Source organism: Gouania willdenowi, chromosome 21 (genome assembly GCF_900634775.1).
Source record: "Gouania willdenowi chromosome 21, fGouWil2.1, whole genome shotgun sequence".
Taxonomy (NCBI): domain Eukaryota; kingdom Metazoa; phylum Chordata; class Actinopteri; order Blenniiformes; family Gobiesocidae; genus Gouania; species Gouania willdenowi.
The window spans coordinates 7262789-7288042 of record NC_041064.1 but is presented as its reverse complement, the minus strand read 5'-3'; the positions used below and the strand labels follow the sequence as shown (position 1 = coordinate 7288042).

Genomic DNA, 25254 nt, shown 5'->3' with positions numbered 1-25254 from the left:
CGTTTGGTGTGGGGTCTGTAACAGATTAAAAAAAATCTCTTCAGATTCAGGAAATCCTTGTGTGTACGCCACTTTAGGTCCATTTTTCTCAACTAAACGACCAGAATCAACACGTTTTGGACAAATGAGAACCTTCAGACATCTTTTAACAAAACAACTATCAAAATAAGCAAACTGCTTCTCTCGTCTCCTTTTTCGGCATGTACAAAAAAAGAAAAAAAAAAAAAAAAAAGTGAATGTAACCATGTCGGAAATAAACTGAATAAACTTCAACAGTCACTGTTTGTTTGTTCACTCATTCCTAAAGATGTACTGCATCAAACGCAAGTCTCTGGGGCGAGGAAGTTTTAAAGCTGTTTTAAAAAAATGACAACAAAAAAAGAAATGAGAATAAATCAGTGCTAATGCAGAAAAATTGATGCATGCACCCGCACCCGTGAGCTGGGATAGGCAGTAGACTAGAGCAGACAATAAATAAAAGAATGAATGAATCAATTGATTAATTATTCATTTCATTGCTATATTTCTATGAAAGAAAGAGAACATTTAAGGTAAATTAATCGATACGATCCCATGTTTAATACCCTAGCTGACAATAACCATCCATCACCTTTCCAAAAATCATTAATGCCTTTCTTTTGATCTTGGTTTACGTGCTAATAATTTGTCCATTCTTGTTTTGGATGAGGATGGAATAAAAATAAAAGAGCAAAGGGACAAAGTAGAGCGATAAAAGAACAGTCGTTCACTCCTTCTAAAAGATTTATAACAGCAGATTTTTTGGGGGGACTCCGACCCCTAAAGCCCAAAACTCTAATCGAATCTAACATCCAAGTCCTGACCCCATCTCTGTCCTCTCAGACCCTCAAACCCCAAATCATCAAGCAGGGTCCCCCATCTTTTTCCTTCTGCAAACATCAGTCATTATTCCACTTAAAAATACATATAAAGTAAAGATGAGTTCATTTATTTACTAGTTTAGTAACAGATGATACAACATATCTTTCTGTTCTGAGAGAAAAAGCTGTGCAGGGGTCTTTGTGCATTTGTTAATTTATCTGGTTTTTAAAACTAGGTTTAATGTGACCTAATTTAAAAAAGGAGACAGCTGTTCAGCATTTTTTTTTTTTCTTTTTTTTTTAAGTTTAGAACAAGACACGAGCACCTGTTGGAAAATGCAAGTGATTTTTCATGAATCTCTTACATGTTCACCTGAAACCTATGAAAGCCTCTTTAAAAATGTTGGCATTAGGGAGCAAACTTTAAGATGGCAAAACATCACACAGGGTAAAAATTAATAAAGTGCCATTTTCTAGTTTGCAGTTAGACTATCTGAAGGTGAGATCAGATAATTGTGTCCAATCTGCCAAGAAAGATTCAGACACATAAATCTGACAAGTTTTACTCCACAACTCTTTTTATTCGTGGCCAAATTTGGATCAAACATCCAATACCTTCCCTGATCGTAATTGGGATGTAAATTATGGTAAATGGTAAATGGACTTGATTTTATATAGCGCTTTATCACCACACCGAAGCAGTCTCAAAGCGCTTTACATATCAGCTCATTCACCCAATCACTCTCACATTCACACAGCAGTGGGACAGGACTGCCATGCAAGGCGCTAGTCGACCACTGAGAGCAACTTAGGGTTCAGTGTCTTGCCCAAGGACACTTCGACACATAGTCAGGTACTGGGATCGAACCCCCAACCTTTCGATCAGAAGACGACCCTCTACCACCTGAGCCACAGTCGCCCGTGATAACAGATCAAACATGGGCAACTGGCAGCCTGGGGATCCAAACGCAGAAAAATACACAACAAAACGTACAAAATACAACAAAAATGCACATAACACCATAAATACTCAAAATGACTTCAATGAATGCACAAAAGTTACAAAATGACAACAAAAATACAAAAAATGCCTCTCAAATAACAAAAATCAACAAATATACACAGAATGCCAGAAAAAAAAATACAAATTGCCTTTAAATATACACAAAATGACTCCCAAAAACAAACACATACATATAAATATACAAAATGAAAGAAAATTATACAAACGACAACAAGAATACACACAAAAAAAACAAACAGACCAAACAACCACAAAAATATACAACAATGGCAGGAGAATACAGAAAACAACTGCAAAAATGCTCAGATTATTTCAAATGGTGGCATCAATATTGATAATGTGACCCTCAAATCAGATAATTACATTTTTGCCTATTTCTAACATAGATTAATTTATTGTCTAAAACATCTTCGTCTTCTGTAAAATAATCTTTGGTGAATTGGAAAAAATGGCTCTTATTTCTAAAGTTTTAAATATTATGGTATGGACGAGTTAAATTTCTGGGCCCCTGAAGCTGAATTGGTTTGACATTACAGTCTTTTGTTGACAAATATACCATAAAAATACACTTTGAAGTCTTTAAGTCGACCTCTGTGATGGAGAATGTTGCTTCTATTGAGATAAAATGGAGAAGGAAACATAATTTATGAAGCTGTTTACAGCTACACACACTACATTGTCATCCAGTACCCAAATGTGCTGTATCTTCAGGGCAGTGTAAAAGATATATTTCCTGTTATGTTTCCCATACAGGTCCCTCTCTAGTGCGAGCGTTAAAGAAGGACTGGGCTTCTCCAAACAGCATTGCTCTGTCGTGGCAGAAACCCGAACCGGCAACTGTTCCTGTCCTTGACTACGAGGTCAAATATCATGAAAAGGTAAAAGAGATCATCTTGGTTTAAGGCAGTCTGTTAATACATATGGTATTTTTTGTTTGATTACATATTAAGCAAATATTCATTTCAAATTGATGTCAAAACGAAAGCAACAACCCTACGCCAAGCGCCAAATAGCCTCCAGTTATCTGGGTCAGTCGTCCTAGACATGGAACCATGATCATTTCCATTTTAAAGGCTTGTAAGACATTTATATACCATTTAATACCAATACATTAGGTCCAAATGTATGAGCACCACCATTTTCAAAAAAATCACAGTGGAATGCTCATTTGGGATGAAACTTGGCAAGATTATTAAGAAACCAACTCAACATAACTGAGTCACATTTCATGAAGATCAGTCAATTACAAAACAAGATATACATTTTTCAGTTTTTGCCAATGATGAGGAATAGGGAGTTGTTGAAACTGATCCAGAATCAGTATATTGATCAGGATCCCCTCCAAATGTCTTTTGTCGGAATCAGTTAAATACTTTGACGTAATCCTGCTAACAGGATTACATCAAAGTAATAGAGGCGGAAGTAATAGAGGACATAGCGACTTCAGCGACAATGGCGACTAGTTCACGTTCAAAATCAAAGTAAATAACGCAATGTCAAGCGACTCAATCGCTGGAAGTCGCTGTTGAAAACTTTTAACTTTTTGAGCGACTTCAAGCGTGAAGGTGCTTGTCCTGAGCTTGTCCTTTGCTGTAGATTGAACGTAATTGTGACTTAGAATAGTGTTTCCAAACCAGGGGTACGCGTACCTCTAGGGGTACGTGAGCACATTGCAGGGGGTACGTGGAAAAATTAGGATATTATTATTTCCAAGATAGTAAAAACATTCTCAGTCATTTAATAAGACCTTCAATAAAATAGTATGTGTGCACTATGACTTTTCCTTTTGTGGTAAATGTCATAAAAGTTATATATAACACAGGCAGGTTAATTTTTCCTAATTTCAACTTTATTATTTTTCTTTAATAACAATGTAATCATAATATATCAGTATAAATCATACAGTATTAAAAATACAAACGTTTACTATGTTATTTCTTATATTTATCATTTTTATTGCCTTGAAGGCGACATCATTTTATGTATAATTTGAGTTAAATAATAAGATAATGCCTGAATATTAGTTGTTCAGTTTAAGAAGATGAAATTAAATGACTTGCGTTAAATATTCAGTTGTGTTGTGTTCTACTTTTGGAGAATCATGAACACGTATGAGTGAGGGGGTACTCATGGTGTGACAAAAGGGCTCAATGGGTACACAAGACAAGAAAGGTTGGGAACCACTGACTTAAAAGACACTGGTTTAAAAGTAACCTTGTTATTATTCCCTCCACTCTGTCTCACAGGAGCACGAGCAGCTGAGCTACTCGTCAACTCGCACTAAGGCCCCCAGTGTGATTGTCTCGGGTTTAAAACCAACAACCTGGTACGTCTTCAGTGTACGCAGCCGCTCTGCAGCTGGATACAGTTCATACTCACCTAAATATGAGTATGAAACTACAGGAGACTGTGAGTATCTCTCTCTCTTTTACCCTCAGGTTTAATGCACGTGTGTTTTGGTTGAATCTTTGGAAATCCTACTTTGGAGATTAAAAGTACATCAAAAACTTTGAATTTATGATTGCATCCCTTTTGAAATAATAGCTTCTACTGTTGTGTCAAAAAATAGTGCAAAACCAGGGGCACCACATTGGAATAAATCAGGTAAAAGGGTCAGTTGTCCCGTTTTAGCCCACTTTAGTAAGAGAACACAAGCAATAAACAATCTTTCAATGATTTGTTTGGCTATGTCAAAACGAGTTTATCTCCTACAGGGCGATAATAATAATATTTCGTCATTTTGCTCGACATAATTGGGTTATGTACAGCAGGCCGGCTTTGAAAGTGGGGCTGTTTTTTTCTTATTTCTTATCTCAATGTCAGTCTTTTAATCATTTGCTTACCCCAACCCAAAATTCAAGGTCAAATGAAGTTTACGTAGCCTGGAGCAGCACCTAGAGCAGCCTGCTTCGCTGGCACAGCAAACGCCAGATCTGAGAATGTTCCCAACGGCGCAGCCTTCTTTACTTTAGTTAACTTTTTCTTCCTGATAAGATAGCAAGCAACATACCCAGGGAGGAAATAAATACTTTCCGTCACAAAATCACAGACTGCAACACATCACTCTGCCACCTTCATTTTTCGATCTTAGCTGTTAATTAGAAACTTGAGGAAATGAAGGTGTCGGGGGCACAATTTACACTTTTGAGCTCGTACCAACATCACATTTCAAGCCACAGTTGTCTTGTTGATAATGATGCATTAGTTAAGAACTCACGCTATAAAAATACAATGATTTCTCAGCTGCAGATTCTCTTGTTTCGATAAATGATGAAATTATGATTTTTGGGCTTTTCTGTGTGTTGCCTTCTGTGGTCTTTTTTACTGCACTTTATCTGATGTAAGCTGTCATGACATTCATTTTCTCTATCTTTCAAATACCTTTTGGCAATCTTGATTCATTTTCATAAAACATGCTGGACACTTTTATGGACTTTTTAAAAAATAATTTAAGAGCTTAACAAAATCAGAATCTGTTGCAGTAGCAAAAGTTAAACTTTTTTGAAAAACACTTGTTTTTGATATTACCAAGTTTAAAAAATTTAAATTCATTGTATTTCATACAATTTTGCACTTGTAAAGATGCAATTTTTAATTATTGATATTGTGATATATCACGATGTATACCGTATTGTTTAGTATCAGGATAAATCGGGATATGATGTTCATGGCAATATACACCCCTAATACTGCCATACTTTTGCTCATGGCTGATTTCATTAAAGAAAAATAGGCGTTTCCTTTGAATTTGTTTGTAAAAATTGCAACAGCAAAACATATTTGATATATATTTGTTAAAACTGGGTAAAAACTTTTTAACATGTTGCAATTAATCACATTGTTGTGTGCATTAGCAAAATCGGAGCTGAGAGCAATGCTAGTCAAGTCATAGAAACATCAAAGCGTTCAGCAAATGCCTCTGATGGAGACTGGCAGTTGACAATCGAAACATGTTAAGAGATCAAGTAAATTTCCTGAAAATCGTTTATCTGAATAAATTCAACCATAACATTTTATTCAAAAAGAAGACAAAAAGAACTTGCTGGAATTGTTACACGGGTGTAAAGGAAACATCAAAGCGATCAGCAGATGCCTCTGAAGAAGACTGGCAGTTGACAATCGAAACATGTCAAAAGATCAAAGTAAATTTCCTGAAAAACGTTTGTCTGAATAAATGAAACCACAACATATTATTAAAAAAGAACTTGCTGAAATTATTCCGCAGAAGTCAAGGAAACATCAAAGCAATCAGCAGACACCTCTGAAGAAGACTGGCAGTAGACAGTCAAAACATGTTAGAAGAAAATAAATAAATACATTTCCTGAAAAAATGTGTCTAAATAAATGAAACCTTAACATAAATTTCAAAAAGAAGACAAAAAGAACTTGCTGGAATTGTTACGCTAAAGTCGAAGAAACATCAAAGCGATCAGCAGACACCTCTGAAGAAGACTGGCAGTTGATAGTTGAAACATGTCAGGAGATCAAAGTAAATTTCCTGAAAAACATTTGTCTGAATAAATTGAACCATAACATATTAATAATATCTGCATTCAGCATGAAGGAATGTCCCTGGAAGTGTTAAACTACTGCCTGTATGTGTTTAATTTGATTTGGTAAATTGTATTCTCACACCTTAAACTTCCCAAAGGTTACAAAAACCATTGAAGAATTGAGTACAATCAACAAAGGTGTCCAACAATACAGCTTTGATGTTTGGAATCAATGTTTTCTGTGTGTGGCTTTGTGAGAGGTACCTTTATTGCACGTCTACTCAAAAAAAAACAAAGGTCCAGCTGCTCTTTCATGTTGCTTCAGGTATTGTTGGGGTGATTTGGCCTCACAGTAGCAGCTCTTTCTCTCTCGTCCAAAGCTGCAGAGCTTTTTGCTTTATCTGTGGATCAGGAGATGCTCAGCCAAGCCTTTGTACTGCCTGGCCTTTTATCTGAAAGAGAAAGCAAATTTTGGCCCCGCCCGCCCTCTCTCTTCTTCTCCGTCAGTCCATCCGTCCACCTGCCAGTCACTGTCACTGCGTACATTCTGCCCATATGTTTGTGTATCTATCCGGCGCCTCCTCCGCTTCCTCTCTCTCTCTCTTTCTTCCTTGATTGTCTCGTGCTTTCATCATTTTCCCATCCTTCACTCTGTCCTCCACTGCCCTTCTCATTTCCTGAGAACACACACTCGCACCAACACACACCACATTAGAGCATCAGTTCAGAACATCTGTGTACTTAGTAAGGAAAGCCTGAATCGCTTTATGATCTGACCACCGGCACATTCTCTCTCCTTCCCTCTTCATGACTAATAATCACTTATATCAAACACACATGCACGCTTTCTTGATTAGGCTTTCACTACCAATCTCACCTGGCTGTGCGCAGACATGCACCCACATACAGTACTGTAAAAGACCATGGCTTTCTGGTCTAGCAGCCATCCGCACAATCTCCAATTCATATTCATTAAGCATGAAGTATCGCCAAAAAAAGGTCGGGTAATAGCAATCATCTTTCAATTATCTGGGATTCGTTAGCTCTGTGACAAGACAGTGAAAAAAGGGAGAATCATGAATATCAAACGGACCCAATTTAACAAAATGATCGTGGACTAAATCACAATTTCATGAATGAGTAATATTAATTAAACAGCGGCAGCAGGCAAATGAATCGGTGCAGTGCAAAAGCTCACAGTGGATTTGGTTACATTACCAAGAGCTGATAGGTAATATCTGCCCATACGATAGCCTACGCGCTCTGTATACGGTGCAGTGATGGAGGGGGTATTCAAAGTGAAAGCTGGTATAAAATGTTCTGTTTCTTCTTACTAAATCTAACCTTTCAGATATGGCAAAATGTTGTTCACTTCTGGAAGAAAGCATGACAATTTGGGGATTTTTGAGTGTGCTGAATCCATTTTTAACGGGATCCAAGCTGCCAAACCAATGGTTCCCACTCAAAATCGAGAAATCCAAGATGGCCTCCATCAATAGTGCCAATTTGGATATTTTGTAGGAACTTTGGTTTTATTTGACATAGAAGCAAGATCTCAGTGGTGAATGGTTTTCAGGGTCAAACAATTCAATGACATATCTCAAAATACTGTAAATTGTTCTTGGAGCACGATTCAAGATGGCCGCCATCTTGTTGCGAATTGGAATCCTACCATAACTTTGGTTCTGTTTGACGTAGAGACGAGATCTTTGTTGCAAAATGTAGGTTTAGTCGCAATACGGATTGGATCTTGTTCTGAGCACAATTTACGGTGTTTTAAGATATATTATTGAATTAATTGATGCTGAAAACCTATAATTTGCCACTGAGTCAAATACTGTAGAAGCAAAGTTTTGACAAAATATCCAAATTGGCCAAATGGATGGTGGCCATCTTGGATTTCTTGATCTTGAGTGGGAACCATTGGCTTGCCAGTGTAGATCCCATTAAAAATGGATTCAGCATACTCAAAAATCCCCATGTACAAATGTTCATGCTTTCTTCCAGAAGTGAACATGTTAGCCTAATATTGCTACATACCGGGCTAATTGTGGTAACCCATCTTCGTCCATTCCCGTTTTTGTTCGATGGTATCTTCCTGGCTTCTGTTTTGACACCATCACATATTCTCCTCTTCCTTTAGCATCGGACCTGGCTTCTGATCAAGGCCAGGTGTTAGTCATCGTTACAGCAGCTGTTGGTGGCTTTACCCTCCTCATCATCCTCACCCTGTTCCTCCTCATCACTGGAAGGTAAGATCACTTTACTTCTTTCTGTCACTCAGACGTTTTTATTACACGCCAGGGCTGCACGATTTGGTGAAATTTTGCGATGGTGATTATGGTATACTAATTTGCGATTTGACAAATGATGTAATGACACTTCTTGCCTGGGAAAAAAAACATGCAGAGTATGGATCATTTACTTCATGACACACAAGCATGATTACATACAAATTAAACTTTTTAAAGTATTGTTTTCAGTTTATTTTTCCCCATGAAAAAAGTGCAAAAACAATAGTAATGCGGCATTACTGTATATATATTGTACAGACCTGTCAGAAAATAAGCTATTCGTTCGTTTCGTATGTGTTTGTTAAAACAATATTGGATGAATAAAATATAGTAATTCAACTTACACCAGGCAGGAAACTACATTTTATACATAGTTTAATAGCAAACACTGTACACGGATGGAGAGTTAACATCTAACAGGCTGTGAAGCTCGGCTGCTTTTACCCTTAAACAAAGTCTTGTCACTCGAGTCTTTTTCCCTAGAATTGCAACCTATGTGTGTGTTAATGACATGCAGGTAGCTAAAATAGCACTGAGGTGTTTAGGCCGTTTGATTGACAGCTGCATCTGCTCAGGACAAAAAACTTCGGCTTTATTTTGGGCTTTTTATAATTGCTTTAATAGTTCTGACATCAGGACAGAAACAGAGAAACAAAATGAGTAGAAAATGACTAATATGGCATTTTTTAGTTTTCTAGAGTAGTTACGCATAAAAGTTTGATATCCTTACCTTTGACTTTGTTCCTAGTTAAAATGTTTCACCCAATAATACAAACGTATGTATTCTATCAGCTTCAATATTCTACATTTCATTTCTCGTGTACGTTTGTTGTTGAACCCAGGGGTGAACTTAGACAGATGGCTGGAATGGCATTGGCAAGCTCTGAAAGCTGATTGGACACCTCAGCTTCCACCTCTGGTAATTGACAGACCAATGCAAGTGGAAGTGACAGTGAGAGATGTGGGATTAGAGTAAATAGGAAATAACAAGTAAATGTCTTTCTGATGTGTGAGACACTTGACCGAAATGCAATCATTTTAGAATAAGGAAACCAAGTTATTTCACACCTGAACCGCACCATTTTTATAAGAAAAAGCCATTGATTCATCAACTGATTGTGTATTATTGCAATTATTCTCATCTCATTTCCTCATATTTTTTAATTCTAACAATAGTTTCACTTCACAGAATAGAATAGATGTGGTCTCAAATACCTATGAACACATATACTTGCCTATCCTCATTCCACCTCTCTGTATAATAATCTACTTCTGCTACAGATTAAACACATTGCAGTTGGAGAGAAAGTGTAGTGAACTTTAGCTGCAAATTAACATTTGGTCATAAGTCTTCGTCAAGCAGCCACAGGTATTAAGTACCATAACTGTTCATCAGAAAGGTGTGGTCGGCACCATCTTGCCTTCTTTACTGGCTGGTGGTGACACACCTTTGATGGATTGGATTCTGCCGTCAAAAATGGCTCTGGTAGAATTTTCCCCCTTGGAATCACAAGAGTATCCTCTCTGTTAGAAAACGATGCCCCTCCATCAACTGTAAATCATCACACCTGGCTGAAAATGGCTGCGTCATGGGTTGTATCGGCAACCGTGGCTCAGTGGTAGAGTGGGTCATCCAATAACCGGAGGGTTGGGGGTTAGAATCCTGCTCTATCCAGGTTATTGTCGTTTTGTCCTTGGGCAAGGCGCTTTACCCACATTGCCTTGTATGAATGGATATGAATTGTGCATGAATGCTGGTGGTGGTCAGAGTGGCCGTAGACACGAAATGGGAGCCACACTTCTATCAGTATGCCCCAGGGCAGCTGTGGCTACAATGTAGCTTACCACCGCTGGTATGACTGATGTGACTGACTGGTGTGAATGAAAAATGGTTTCTGTGACATGCTTTAAGTCTCCTTGAAAAAAGCGCTAAATACTGTAAATCCAAGGCAATATTATTATTATTATTATTATTATTATTATTATTATTGTTTTTCAAGACCGAAAATGGTTCAAAAAAGTATTATTAAGGTTTTTTTATATATATGTGTTCACATCTTTTGTTGAATGGATATACATAAAACACCGTTGATATTGTTACTGTTGTTGGTAACCAAGTAGTTTTGGGTTTTATATTGAATAGTTGCTTATAGTATAAACAACAGAGTTTAAGATGCATCCAACCAACTTTCAAAACAGTGAACAAAAAGCCCCAGAACATCAAGGCATGACAATGTGCAAGGCATTATTTGGTTTTAAGTTCAAGCTAAGTATGGTAGTAGACATACTGTCCCACCCTAACTCCCTCTCCCCTGTTTCTTTCCCCCTCAAGGTGTAACACTGCCCTCTCTTTTTACAGTATATCTTCCCTCTATAAAGTGTTTCTTACCCTTCCTTAGAGAGAGCTGGTGATGGCCAATAATGCAATGAAATATATGTATTGTGCATTGTTTACACATTCTTTTGGATAATCCAAGTACTTTTAAGTGAGTTTAAAAAAGCACATCTGTGTTTAACTGGTTGGATGTTGACGTATTTGCAGAAAAGCTTGTTTTAAAGAACGCCTTTGGATCCTGTCCAGGTGAGGTAGTGGTAGAGTAATACTGGAGTGTAGTCGGGTTTCCACTGAAGACAGTCCGGAAACACAGAGATAAGTGAGAGCCCGGCAGAAAAACATCAGTGATTGAGAGATGGACTGAGACAAGGATTTTGATTGCCAGATGGAAATGGCAGGAAATGAGAAGAAAATGAACACACAGAGAGAGACGCACACAATGAAAATCATGCCTTCCTGCATATAAAAGATCAGCCTCAGATCGAGGTAGTTTCTCCTCATTAGGTCCTCTTATGATAACAGGATAAGGAGAAACTCTTTACCCATTGGAAAGGAAAGCACGGAGCAGCTAATACAGTTAAAGAAGGCACTAATTCATTTAGATGTGACTGTAAGTGTTATATTCTTTGTCTTACTGTAATGCATGTGTTCAAATCTTCCCCAAGGGCTTTGGCAAAAATCTTAAAACAGACAATTTTTGCAGTAATTGCTTTTGGACAAAGGATAGCGATCGTGCGAGAGGGAAGCTGTGAAATGGAAATGTGGAACGTTTGAAGGTTTGCATACGACGATCGAGAATAGAGTTATAAAACATTATGGGACAATGACAATGAAAGGAGCATCTTAACTTTGAAATGAGATCATTTGTGTGTGTTGTGAGGTGTGATGCTCCACGTGTGCATTGCAGTGCAAATACTTCCTCATCATTTTTATTTTTTGGGAATATAATGTATATTTTTTTCTTTAGAAACATGATGTGAGTCCCTGTAAGGCCAATATTACAAATGTGTTTATGTATTATAAAGGTGATTAGATAACATACTATACACATTGTAACTGGAAGTGAATTCATGCAACAGAGCTGGTGAACCTGACAATACATTAATCTTATCCTCAGCAACTATTAGCACTATGCATTATGTCCATCTCGAGTTCTACGAACCAAAAAGCTGAATCCCACCATTATGGCTCCTAGAATGGTGTCCAGTTTATCACAGGAGTCATAGATTAGTTTTAACAGGAATTCACAACGAACCTGCAGAACCCAAGGAAGCTTTCTGTCACACTCCCAAACATAAAGGGTAAAGAACCACAGCTGTATACACTGTATAACTGTAGCTACTCTCTAGCCAGGTTTTCATTACCCTTGGAAATGAACAGCGCAATAAAAACCCCTTGGAAACACCAGAATTTCAAAAAAAAACACTCAAAGGAACAGGAAGAGTTTCAGACGTGACGTACTTGGTCACATGACCATTTCTCTCCGAGAAGACATGGCAAACAACAAAGGAGGTTTGGAGCGTCCATCTTCTTGCAGCAAAGTATCGCGGGATGAGATTTCATGGGAGTTACGAGGCTCCAAAAACAACGCTCGATGGAAACGCGTTCAAAGCACAATTATACTTTGTCGACATTTAGAAATATCACTTTTATTTTGTGAAAATCTGAAATGGAAACACAGGTACTGACAGTTGTCATCTTTTACTTCAGAATAATTCACACATCTTTATAGATTTACTTTTTGAGGGACTTTAATGCGGAATCCTCCAGTACAAACATTACACAGTACATACTATATTATTCATCATCATAAACCTTTTCAAGACTTTTATCAGTATCTCAGGGTGCATTCACACCAACTGATCCTAGATTGTTTTAAACGCTCTATTATTGATCTGGGATCTGTTTGCTCTGATGGTCCGCCTCGTTTGGGCGGTGTGAACACGCAAAGTCTAGAGCGGCTCAAACAGGCAAATTGTAGAGGTCTAGAAGCGTTTCCACTCTATCCTATAGTGATTTGGAATGCCCTGAACACAACCACTCTTGGAGCAGATCAATTCAGGAAGTATCAGAGATGACGTGTTGAGCAATTGTGGGTGGTCATAGGAGAGCTGGCCATGGCAAAAAACAGAGCTTTAAATCCACCAAAAGGACAACAACTTGTTGCTGCTCCATTGCTGAATGTTGGGAAAGAACATATGGAGAAAGCAGAACGTTATGTGCACTCTTAAGCGCTAGCTTTGACCCATTGTTGAGAACCTCTTCTTCAGGTTTCTGTTTCTCTGCCTAGAGAAGTGTCTACTGCAGTAATAGCTCCCTCAAGCAGTTAGCTCATATAACTGCACCAGAGGCTGTTTGGAGTGGATCAGAAGTTGTGCTCTGAACGCAAACTGAGCCAAGTTCCAAGTCCGGAACTAAACCGGTGTGAATGCAGCCTCAATAGTTATTGGTGCTTTATTCCAAACTTCTTTTGAAAACATCGTCATATTCTGGGTTGGCTCAGTTCATATTGAACATGCATCAATAAAAGTCAGTGAAGGTTATGCTATCTCAGTACAGTCTGTGTCCTAACTTACGTTTGTCAGAAAGGGACGAAAGCTTTTTGTATTTTGGTAATGGAGAAATGTTTAAACCTTCATCTAACTCACACACGTCAAACTCAAGGCCTGGGGGCCATATCCAGCCCTTCAGAGCATCCAATTCAGCTCGCAGAATACAGTAGAAATTAGAAAACATTTATTATTGTGTAAATTACCAAATAATTCAGTTGTAGGCATTGCAAGTTCACAATTTTAGTGAAACTCCACAATATGTTTAGGGGCTCGCAGTTTTCCCATGCTTATGTCACTAGATCAAAGTCATTTTTTCCATAAATCTTGAAATTTCTCACAAACTATTCTACAAAATTCCTCTAAATAACACGAAAATTGGTTACAAAATCAATAAGTTGTGAAGTGAAGATCCTACAGAGACTGATATTGAAAACAAGGGCACAATGATATTAAATTTGCTCTTTATTCCTAACCTAAAAGCTGTGGCCCACTTGAGATCAAACTGGTGCCTATTTTTACCCCCTGAACCAAAATGAGTTTGACAGCCCTAATCTAACTTATCCAGTGTTGAAAGTAGCTAAAGCACTTTCAGGGTTAATAAAATCTTTGTCCCATCTGCATCCACTGTCCTGTAATAGAGGGACTCGCACCTCTGTGGCCTTGCTGAAGGCGGCGTGCGCTCTTTTTATCGCTGGATTGTCCATCAATCTCTGAAGCCTTTTTTTTTTCTTTCTATCTACTTGAATCTCTGCTTTATTGAGAGCCCTTTGTAGCTGCTGCTGCTGCGCTGAGGTGACTGTTAAGGGGATGTAAGGGCGAGAGAGGAGTGGTTTGGATTTTTCCAATGCTTTGATTACCGCTCTAGGCGAGGTTATTTTCCTGAGCTGTGTGGGTGTGCGTACACAGCTCGCCTGGGACAGGATGTGTGCAAGCATGTTGCAATAATAAAAACCTTCAATAGGGCTGAAAAAAAGTGTGAAACAAACCAAGGTCTTATTGCTTGAAAGCTGTGCATGTGTCTGTCTGCATGTGGCCTCTTTACAGCATAAGAGCCAGTCAGACTGAGGGATAAAGGGGATCAGAGGATGGGCTGGAAACCACTGATAAAGGCACAAGTCACCGTTTCTATAATGAACAGCTTGACCCCATCAGCAAAGGTCAACAGTAGATCTCTAAATCCCCTTCTTGTCCCCTTCTGCTTCTTACCCACCATGCTATCTGTTGATCCATGTCTGGGGTCCCACAGACCTTACTTAGCCAAAGCCCAAGCTGGCAACCTTTGCCCCCTGGCCCTTTGACACCTGCTCTAATCTGGCAACCTAGAGTATGTTAAATCGTCAAAGAGAAGAAAGATCAAGAAACCCTGACAGTGGCGAGCACGCGGGCAGTTCTGCATCGCCCTCATTCATTCACACTCTGGCAGTATCTATTCATTTAGCCACTTTGTTTAGCCGTACAGACTTTCTGTCATAGTGGGGGAGGTAGCCATTGCTGATTAGGAGGGTTACTGAGGCAGCACCTTGGCCCTCGCATCACATTTAAGGCAGAAAATCAGAAATCTCCTGCATAATTCATGTGGGCGCTGATCAAACTCAGACCGTGCAGAGAAGCGATCATAAAGAGGCGACATAAAGCTCTCACTGCTTTTTCTCACAGCTGCAACAATCAATATCAAGACTAAACTTTCAAACTTACTGAATATTTAATGTAGTACACTTTTTGACAGCTCTGACTTAAGTTTGGCCACAGTGTCATATTAGAGCAGGAACCAAAGCATCCTTTTCCATAAACGATTGCGGGCAACATAGTATTTTTCTCTTGCTTAGATTAAAGTTCAAGTTTCATAAATGATCATAAAACAGAGAAAAGAAGATGTGTTAAACATGTAATATTTCATGCATTTAAATGAGAAAGACTAAGATAAAGAAGATATTGATGATTTAATTTTTTTACATACTGTATCTGTGCTAGCAAAGCAAGTAAACGTAATAAAAAGGAAATAAAATTTTAAATACAATAAACACTGCTGTTTAATTTGTTATTTCCTCTTTTTTTTTAAATGTGATATTGTGAGCTGTTCTGCCTCCACATGGATGGATGCATGATGGATGGATGGATGAATAGAAGGCTAGATTTGTGGACTCTGAAAAAGATTGATTTCTTTAATGTAAAGATAAATTATGCATGATGAACTAAACATACTATTATTTAAACACTTTTTGGATGCAAGAATCAATGTCTTTTCTCTTCAAAAACTGCAGAAAACTCAGACACAGAGACATTATATTTTTTTTCTCTTCAATAATCTACAATATTACTGCTCAAAGTCAAGGTGTGAGTTTTAATCGCTGTATGTTCCTAGGACTAAGAGTTTAAGGGAATTTATTCTTTTATATTCTGCCTAATTAAGTTAAATCTACATAAAGACGATGATGCATTTGTATCTTAGGAGAGGAAATGTAAAACTACTTGATAGAACAGTACAAAGGAAATGATAAATAAATAATACATTACCATTATAATACAGATTCTACCATTTAGTCCAGGGGTTCTCAACCTTGGGGTCAGAACCCAATTTGGAGTTGTGAGACAGTGGAAGGAGGTCGCCAGATGCCTTCATGAAACCTTGAGTTTCATGAAGGCATCAATTTTTGCTTATTTTCACCCATTTTCTGCAACTACACTGAACTTGCCATATTTTAACCTATTTTTCATCACTTTTTCTTGCCATATTTTTGCTCCTTTTAATGCATTTTTGCTACATTATTCCAATTTCTGCCACTCTGTCATATTTACATACTCTTTTCACCATCTTTCATGCTTATTTTTGCTAATTTAAACATATTCAATAAAAAATAATGATAAACTTCCTGGATAACAGTGGATATTATTCAGATAAATGAATAAATAAATGTGGTTATCACAGATTTATAGAACAATTGACCATAGTTTTATGATGGGCCCGAAAAAGATGTCCGCTTTTTTCCCCCTTATAGATAGATAAATGTGTTTTATACCTTCTTTCAGCTTTAGTTTTATTAGGTTTTCACATTATGTGTCTTTGCATGATTACGTCTGAGTCAGACTCAAACCTGGTCAGCTCTAGCTTGTCCTGTCAGACTCTGGAGGAGAAGGAGGAGGAGCTGTAGGTTTCTGTCCCTCAGCTCCATAGTTTCCATCCCTTAGAGGTAGATACCATCTTCCCTTCGGACCACAGAGGTGTAGAGCGTGAGCGCTGGGAGAGGCAGAGCTGTCTGCAGCAGTGACAGTGAAGAGAAACTCTCCAATGAATTGACAGGGACTCTGTGACAGCTCTGTTTCTCGTCTCTGATGGCGGTTTGGGTCGAGCCTCCACTCTGCTGCTCCTCAACCACACATATAAAGGCTTTCTTATAGGTAACAAGAAGAAGTAAAAGAAACAAATCACCACCAGTGACTCTATTGATTCAGTTGTGTGTTGGGCCCAGCTTTTCCAATAGTTCAATTTGTGTTTTGTCACTTTCAATATCACCTAAATACCTGATAAATATAATAAAGGATGAAATACGAGTCGGTTTCCCCTTTTTAACATCATCAGATCACACATTCTCTTTATTATCTCTGTCTCACCTTTACACAGATATAAAGTCAGTATAAACTATATCACAGTAAAAAAAAAACTGGTCTTTGAAATATTCAAGAGTAACAGCCTTGAGAATAACCTTAAAATTGACAGTGAGAAATATTATTTATGACAACAATTGAAATAAAAATGCATTTTAATCTTGTGCATCTATTCTCACAGTTTGGACATGTTTTTATGTTTGGTAAAATTGAGATGGATTTTGTTGTGACAGTCATTGAAAGGCATTTTCCCCCTGGCTAAATTATATTTTTAACTACATTGCAGTGGAATCTATGTAAATCATGGGTGCAAACACAGAAACTTGAAGTTGCTGGAGACAATAATTTTCAGATAAAATCAGATAGAACATAGTGCAGACCTCATAGATTAAAAGATCAAAGATCATTTGCTGGAAAAGAGGATGTAAAAGGTTGAATTTGCTGCTCGAATGTTTGTTTTTCTCTCCACTGTAAACACTCCCTTATTGACATTGTTGGAAAAGATTGGGGCATTGCATTGTGGGATGTGGAGTCATGTCGGTGGATATGAGTGTTTTTATGTCATTTCTACCGTGATTTTTGTGTTTGTCCCCAAAAATTCTCCAAAACATTTCTGGTGTTTTTATGGATTGAAAGTCGTGGTAAAACAATGGCGGATGTTGATTTTGGGGTTTGCACGGAAAGATTGGAATCTGGCCGACATTGAATGTCTAACAGTGTGAGGTGGTATCACGGGGAATACTGGGAACAAACTAGAACAATATTGGTGTCAAGTCAACCACAAGAAATCGCAGTAAGAATGGAGTGAAATCACTTCTATGCATCCGTCTACAGGACTTCACTTCCCACAATGCAATGGGCTGAGCTTTTCCGGCAATCTCAACAGATTGTTTACAGTGAAGATCAAAATGAGCAAATAATTTTTTACACTACATCTTTACTAAAAAAAATGATTGTCTTCATAGCTTTAAACACAACAGGAAATGTATATATCAGAATAAGATTTATTGTGAATGAAAAAAAACACTAAAACATAGAAAAGAAAGAAAAAGAAATGTACATAATTCAATAAAAGACTGTTAATTAATTAAGAATTAAATACAAGGGCACACGTCCAGGAAAATATAATACAAATGTACAATTATACAAATATAATACAGATAAATCCAAGTATATACATTTTAAAAATGTTTAATGTTTTCCATATATCAATAACAATAAGAGTGTTATTGGCTGTATTATGTTAAACATTTTAATCAGAACTAATTATTAAATTATTATGCTTTGGATGAATCAACTTCCATCTCGGTTTGTTTCAGGCACTAAAACTCTAGTTTCACTTGTGACTGAAAACAATGAACCACAATGAAATCAAAGAAAATCCCAGTTGTTCAGGAAGAAAGAGCATTTGTTGTGCATTGTAGAACAAAGGCAAACACAATAACAGCTGCTTCACGAGTATGAGGGAATAAAAACCTTTACATCTCCATTCATCACATCCCTCTGATGCTGCTAAAGCCTTTCACTAGTTGGTGTTGCTGTTTATACGCCCAGAGGGCAATAAAACACTGTTTAAATACCTGTTCAGTAGTGGTGAATATTCTCCATGTTGGTCCTATCCTTTGTTTGTAGCACAGCATCACTTGGCGTACAACACAAGATGTATTCTGCGATGTTCTTATGCATTAGTTGACTGTCCCACAGTTTAATCCTGCACTAAATATTTTATCTTTTGTTTTTATTGCCGGTTAATGTTCAAGCTGCTGCTTTGATGCTACCTATTAAACTACTACACTGGCCACGTTTACATGGGAGCTTTAATTCCTCTTTATGTCAGAATAAAAGTTAAATCATCTTTAAACTGTCCTTGTAAACACTTCATTCCTAATGATAATTTAATTCTGAATTAAACTTAAATCCAAATTAGGTGGCTGGTTTATTCTTTATTAATTCTGAATTAAATAATTCCTCTTTTGTAAACACTTAATTCCGCTTTAAATTAATTCCGGTTGTCCTGCGCATGCGCGACTAGGTAGAAAACGAAGACAGCCGGCTGGACTCCAGTCTAGACTATTTATTTAATAAGAGCCTTAAAAGACATGGATATAATGAAAAGAGTGGATGGACGGAACCACAAACATGCGGACATTCACACGGACACACAGAGTTATTACGCACATGGACCTCAGCAAATAGGCTTCATGAAGCACCAAAGCTTCACTAATGATGCGCTGATCATTATAAAAACAAGGCAATTCAATGTGCTTTACATGATAAAACATTCGACAGCTTAAAATCAATAAGAACATTTAAAATAATCAGTAAAATCAATTAAAATCATCAAACACATTACATATACGTATAGTGGAGGTAGAGCAACTGTTGCACTAACCGCTGGCTTTGAGTGACCAAAGTACGGACTTTTATCTCTCTTCTCCGGTACTCTAACTCCTTCAACTCCGCGGAGCAATGCGAAAAAAACGAAACCGCGTTATTGTCGAGCTGCTGCTTCAAAATTACAATCAAAATAAAAGTGAAAACAGTTCTTAATGTGTGGTTTTCTGTGTTGTAACCAAAAAGAAAAGGTTGGTTTTCTGTTTTTTTCCAATAGATGTGATGCATCATGTTCGCCCCTGTCCAATCAGAACCCTTCCCAACCCCCAGACCGAAAGTGGAATTGAATAGTAAACCTCAATGCAGGAATTACCATTTCTATGTAAACACAAGGCAGAACACTTTAATTCCGAATAATTTAATTCTGAATAACTAATTCCGAATTAAAAAAAACATCATGTATCCATGGCCACTGTCTGCTGTGCTGTGTATGCTACTACAGCGTTTGTTATTTGTAATTCCAAAATCCCATCTGAGCTTTACTTTGGATCATTTCATGTGCAGTCTTTGTGCAGATGCTGTCATCAAATCTCTCTCAGCATATTTTTTTTTGTACTTTCTTGGCAGCAGTTCTTTATCTTTCTCTGGCTACGTCTCTGTCGCTCACTGCTCTGATATATATTCTCTCCAATAAACAAAGTCTTCTAATGTGGAAGAATGAGCACACTGGTTTCCAGTGGGGAAACCTTTAACTTCATTTTACTTGAGGTGACAAGTAACTGAGTACAAATACTTTGATACTGTACTTAAGTAGTTTGTGTGTGTGTGTTTTCCAGGTGTCAGTGGTACTTTAAGACCAAGATGACTGCCGAGGATAAAAGGAGGGACAACTTCCAGAACGGACTTGGTAAAGACATCATTTTAATCGCACATAAATCAGATATTAAATGTTTTTATGATCTCTTTTGTTGTTTACATATCTGTCGAGTCGAAAGAGAGAATATAAAGTGTGCAGCAGTGTTAGAAATGTGACTGTAACAAAAAAGTGAGTTAATATAAAGTGCTAAGAAAGATGTTGATGGGACAAAGAGGAAATGAGGATGAGTGATGATCATTATTATTTTGAAGATGTGACAGCGGTCTCTGATATTCTTGGTCAAAGTCCACAGGTTTTCTTTGAGTGTGTGTGACCTCGTGCTCGTGTGACTTCAGAGGAGAGCGAGTCCTTGAACGTCATGGATCAGCGACGCCTGATCGTTGTTTGTTTTTGTTTTGTTTTTGTGCGTGGCAGTGATTATTATTGAAGGAGAATCTTTAGTTTACCTGGGGACAGCCTTTACATAGAGACGATTCACTGACCATCTCAAGGACGCCCCAGCAGGGCGGACCGCTGCTTTAAAACTGATGCCGTGCTCTATGCACGGGCTGAACCTAATGCTGCATTGCCTGTGTTTTCTGCTCTTTGGCTCTGAGAGAGAGAGAGAGAATATCGAGCCGTGAAACTCTCTGAGGTCTAGATCGTGATCAATAGCAGGAGAGATGTGTGCCTCACTTTGACTAACATCATTTGTCTCAACAAATACCAAATCATTGTGGCATTTGTTCATTAAATGTCTTGTAATCTGCTATCAATACTGTATTGAGGAGAAACTCTAAAGCAGAGACGGGCAACTTTTTTCACACTGGAGGTCACAGCAAGTTGTGTATCTGATCTGAGGGCCACAAAACCAACTAATATGTCAGTGGTTAGAAAAATTACCAATCTGAGCATTAATACAGGGAAAAACAAAGATTTTCTGTGGTTTTTGTGTGTATTTCTGTTATTGTTTGTTGTTTTTTATTCATTTTGTGTATTTTTATTATAAATTTTGTTAATTTTACTAATTTCTCTAATTAAGTGTATTTCTGGTTTTTGTTTTAGTTATTTAGTCGTAGTTGTCTTTGTCTTGTGTTTATGGAGTAATTTTGTTTTCCTATTGTTCATTGTTGTTGTCTTTTTGTGTATTTTTCTGTAATTTTGAGTGTTTTTTGAGGTTTCGTGTATTTTTACTGTTGTTTTATGTACTTTTCTGTTATTCTGTATGTTTTTAGAGTCATTTTGGTTATTTTTGTTTCTTGTGTTTTTGTCATCATTGGTATATTTGTCAGTCATTTTCTGTATTTTGCTTTTATTTGTAATTGTCTTGTGTATTAATTTAGTAATTTTGTGTATTTCTGTTTTTCTTTTGTTTTTGTGTATTCTGTAATTTTGAGTGTTTTCAGAGGTTTTTTGCTGTTTTATGTACTTTTCTGTCATTTTGTGTGTTTTTAGGGGGTATGTTACAAAGCTAGATTACCTCTTATCACATTAACTTCCGGGATTAAATCAGTGTGTGCTGGACTACAAAGCTTGCTAATGTCTGACGTAGCTAAATCACCATGGTAACTTATGCTGAACGACTATCCTGCTTGTGAGCAGGTTTTTCTCTGGTTAGGATCTTAGCAAGTGCTAAAGTCCCGCCTCCTGACCAATCAGATTTCTTAGAAAGCGACCTGTCCAATAAAAGGTGGTGTGATCACGTCACTGTGTGGATCTGATCTGACAGCTGACGAGAGAGAGAATATTTAGACATCGATGCAGTCCTCATTAACTGATGACATTCGTTAGGAAACATAAAGATTTATATCTGATGGACTGATCTATAGTCAGCTGATGAAGCCTGCGTGCATCGGGTGCTTTCACACCGATAAATTCATTCATTTATTCATTCATGTATTCTGTGGTGATGCAAAGAGCCTCAGTCCTGTAGATAATATAACATATGCATGTATTCCACCTTATGATGTAAGATGATCTGTATGAACGCAGCATCAGAGCCACAGACAAGTTAAAAAGAGAAGAGAAAGTGAAACTGATTCTCTGTTTATAATCTCACTAATTTAAATATTTTTAACACTCATCAATTCCTGCATTAATTAGTTTCTGCTTTTACTGCAGCAACAGTTTTGTTTTTGGTCTGAATTATGTATTTTAATAATTATTCCTCATTTGTGACATTCTACAGTTCATCCGTGTGATTGGTCAGATGCTGTAATATCCACCTCTGTCACTAGAGTGCGCCGGTTAACCAGACTGAAATCAACACGCTTACCTCAACTTGTTGTGATCGACCGTCGTAAAACAGCTTCTGTCTGACAGGGAATGTTTGGTTAGTTGAAGCCCGCTAATGGAGTTTAATCCAGGATATAATTATCTAGATTCGTAGCATCGGCCCTTAGGGTAATTTTGTCTGTATTTGTTGTTTTGCATGTTTTTGTTGTCATTAATTATATTTTTCTGTCATTATTGTACAATTTTGTTCTCCTTTTGTATATTTGTGTGCAATTTTGAGTGTTTTCAGAGGGTTTATTTTGAGTATTTTTCTTGTTGTATTCTGTTATTTTGCGTGTTTTTGGAGTCATTTATTTACTTTTGGGGCCACACAAAATTAAACCAAGGGCCGCATGTGGCCACCGGACCACCAGTTGCCCATGTCTGCCCTAAAGTTTCTCTTTAATGTGTGCATGTCGGGGCTTTTCTTGCGATTTCTTATCATTAAATGAAGTTTTTGAATGGTTTCACCCAATGCTAGTACAATTATAGTAAAATAATACATGCATCACATGCATGCATTATATTTTTACTCACAATAAATATGGTAAATATCTAAATATGCATTAAAAGTCAGGCTGGAGGCGAGTTTATTTTCTCTCCTTCCATATTTCCTTAGAGACAAAAGCCGAAGCCTCCTTGATGAAACGTATCTGAACAATTTCCAATCAAAACCAGATTGTTTTAATCTATAAAATGTGTATATCCTCAGTTCCTTTCCCAGGCGTAAAGACGTACGTGGATCCTGACACATATGAAGATCCCACGCAAGCCGTGCACGAATTCACCAAAGAGATCGATCCGTGCAGGATTCGAATTGAAAGGGTGATCGGAGCAGGTACACACACACACACACACACACACTGACACATGCACAGTGACAAATTAAAATGCACAAAGCTTGTACTAATCAGATATCAGATATTGAAGCTAATTTAGTAGGGAACTGCAACACTGCCCTCAGGTGGTTCATGTTGCCATTTGCTGGTGTCAACTTTGCATAATCAGAAATAAAATGGGCTAAAAGTGACCAAAAATGGTGGAAAAGGTGGTGAAATGGAATTTTAAAATCCACAGAAATTGGTTAAAAGTTGAAAATTAGAGTGGCCAAAAATGGACAGAAAAAGTGATTTAAAAAAAAAAAAGAAAATAGTAGTAGTTTAAACTGGCAAATAATGGGCATGACAAATCATGAATTTGGTTAAATTGGAAAAAATGAGCATGAAACATGGTGGAAAAAATGGGTCAATATATGCAACATTAGGTGGAAAAATAAGTTTGGTGTAGTTGCAGAAAAATGGTAAAAAAAATAAAAAAAAAAATTTGATATTAGGTTGGAAAAGTGGTGGAATGGGTTTTATAAGTACTGAAAATGTTTTGAAAGTGGAAAAAATGTGCAGAAAAGGCATTGAAATTTGATGGAGAAATGGGAGTAATGTTGCAAAAATGCATCAAAAGGATCAAAAACATGGCAAGAAAAAGTGATGAAAATAGGTTAAAATATTGCAACCCCAATGTTGAGAAGCCCTGCTGTATCTAATATCATCATTTTACATATTTCTCTCTACAATATGCAAGCACTACATTTTAATATGGACAAGTTAAAAGCAAAGTTTAAGCACCTCAAAGCTCATATTCAGTAGATCCTACATCTTGCCTGTGGCGTGGTTGCATGTCCATGTGTTCCAGGTGAGTTCGGAGAGGTGTGCAGTGGACGTCTGAGGACTCCAGGGAAGAAGGAGATCGCCGTTGCCATCAAGACTCTGAAAGGAGGATATGTGGATAGGCAGAGGCGGGACTTCCTGCGCGAGGCATCAATCATGGGCCAGTTTGACCACCCCAACATCATCAGGCTGGAGGGCGTCGTCACCAAGAGTAAGTCATTGATCAAGATTTTAATTAATAAATACAAAATGTTCTTATTACTGCACTGGAAATCCACATTTACACTCCCAGGGATTCACTCATCTCTTTTAGTTTCAGTCGCGACCATCATAAGGAGTTTTAATGCAATTCAAATTCAATGTTATTGGTAAACCCTGACCCTTTAAGAGGCAAATATGAATTCATGTTGGGTGTGGGATACATATGTATGTGTATATACGTATATATGCATATGTGTGTATCCATAAAATGAAGAGTCCATCCTTAAGACTGCTCTACTGTAAAGTGTCTTGAGATTTCAAATGTATTTATTTATTTTATTTCATTCAATTGTAGAATATTTCAGTTTTTTCATACCATCTGTTACTGATTATTGTTCTGAGTAATATCACTAGATCAGGGGTGTCAAACTCATTTTAGTTCAGGGGCCAAATACAGACCAGTTTAATCTCACGTGGGCAGATGATTAAAGGCAGTAAAACAAGCAATTTTATCATTCACGTGCCCTGGTTTCCACTTCCACGTATAATGGTATTTAAAGTACAGTACGTAAAGCAGCGATAATATCCAAGCAATAAGTGACGGATATCAGTCTCTGCACAATCTTAAAGTTCTTTGATTTTGTGATGAAATTATATTTATTTTGGGGAATAATTTGAGGAAAATTGAAGGATTTTGGAAAAACTGAGAGTACTTACAACAATTTGAGATTAGGAGGTGAAAAAGTTGTAATTGGACACCCCAACAAACCAGTCCCCACTATTCT

At 37.4% G+C, this 25254-nt stretch overlaps 1 protein-coding gene across 1 annotated transcript in view; it reads left to right on the top strand.

The window, feature by feature from the left end:
• The window catches only part of LOC114454704 (ephrin type-A receptor 6-like), a 242239-nt gene that overhangs the window by 193367 nt on the left and 23618 nt on the right, over nucleotides 1–25254 (top strand). The window contains exons 6-11 of the mRNA XM_028435348.1: nucleotides 2617–2741; nucleotides 4110–4272; nucleotides 8500–8608; nucleotides 20311–20381; nucleotides 23317–23442; nucleotides 24294–24479. Coding sequence (XP_028291149.1) covers nucleotides 2617–2741; nucleotides 4110–4272; nucleotides 8500–8608; nucleotides 20311–20381; nucleotides 23317–23442; nucleotides 24294–24479 — 780 coding nt within the window. The remainder of the gene's footprint in view (nucleotides 1–2616; nucleotides 2742–4109; nucleotides 4273–8499; nucleotides 8609–20310; nucleotides 20382–23316; nucleotides 23443–24293; nucleotides 24480–25254) is intronic.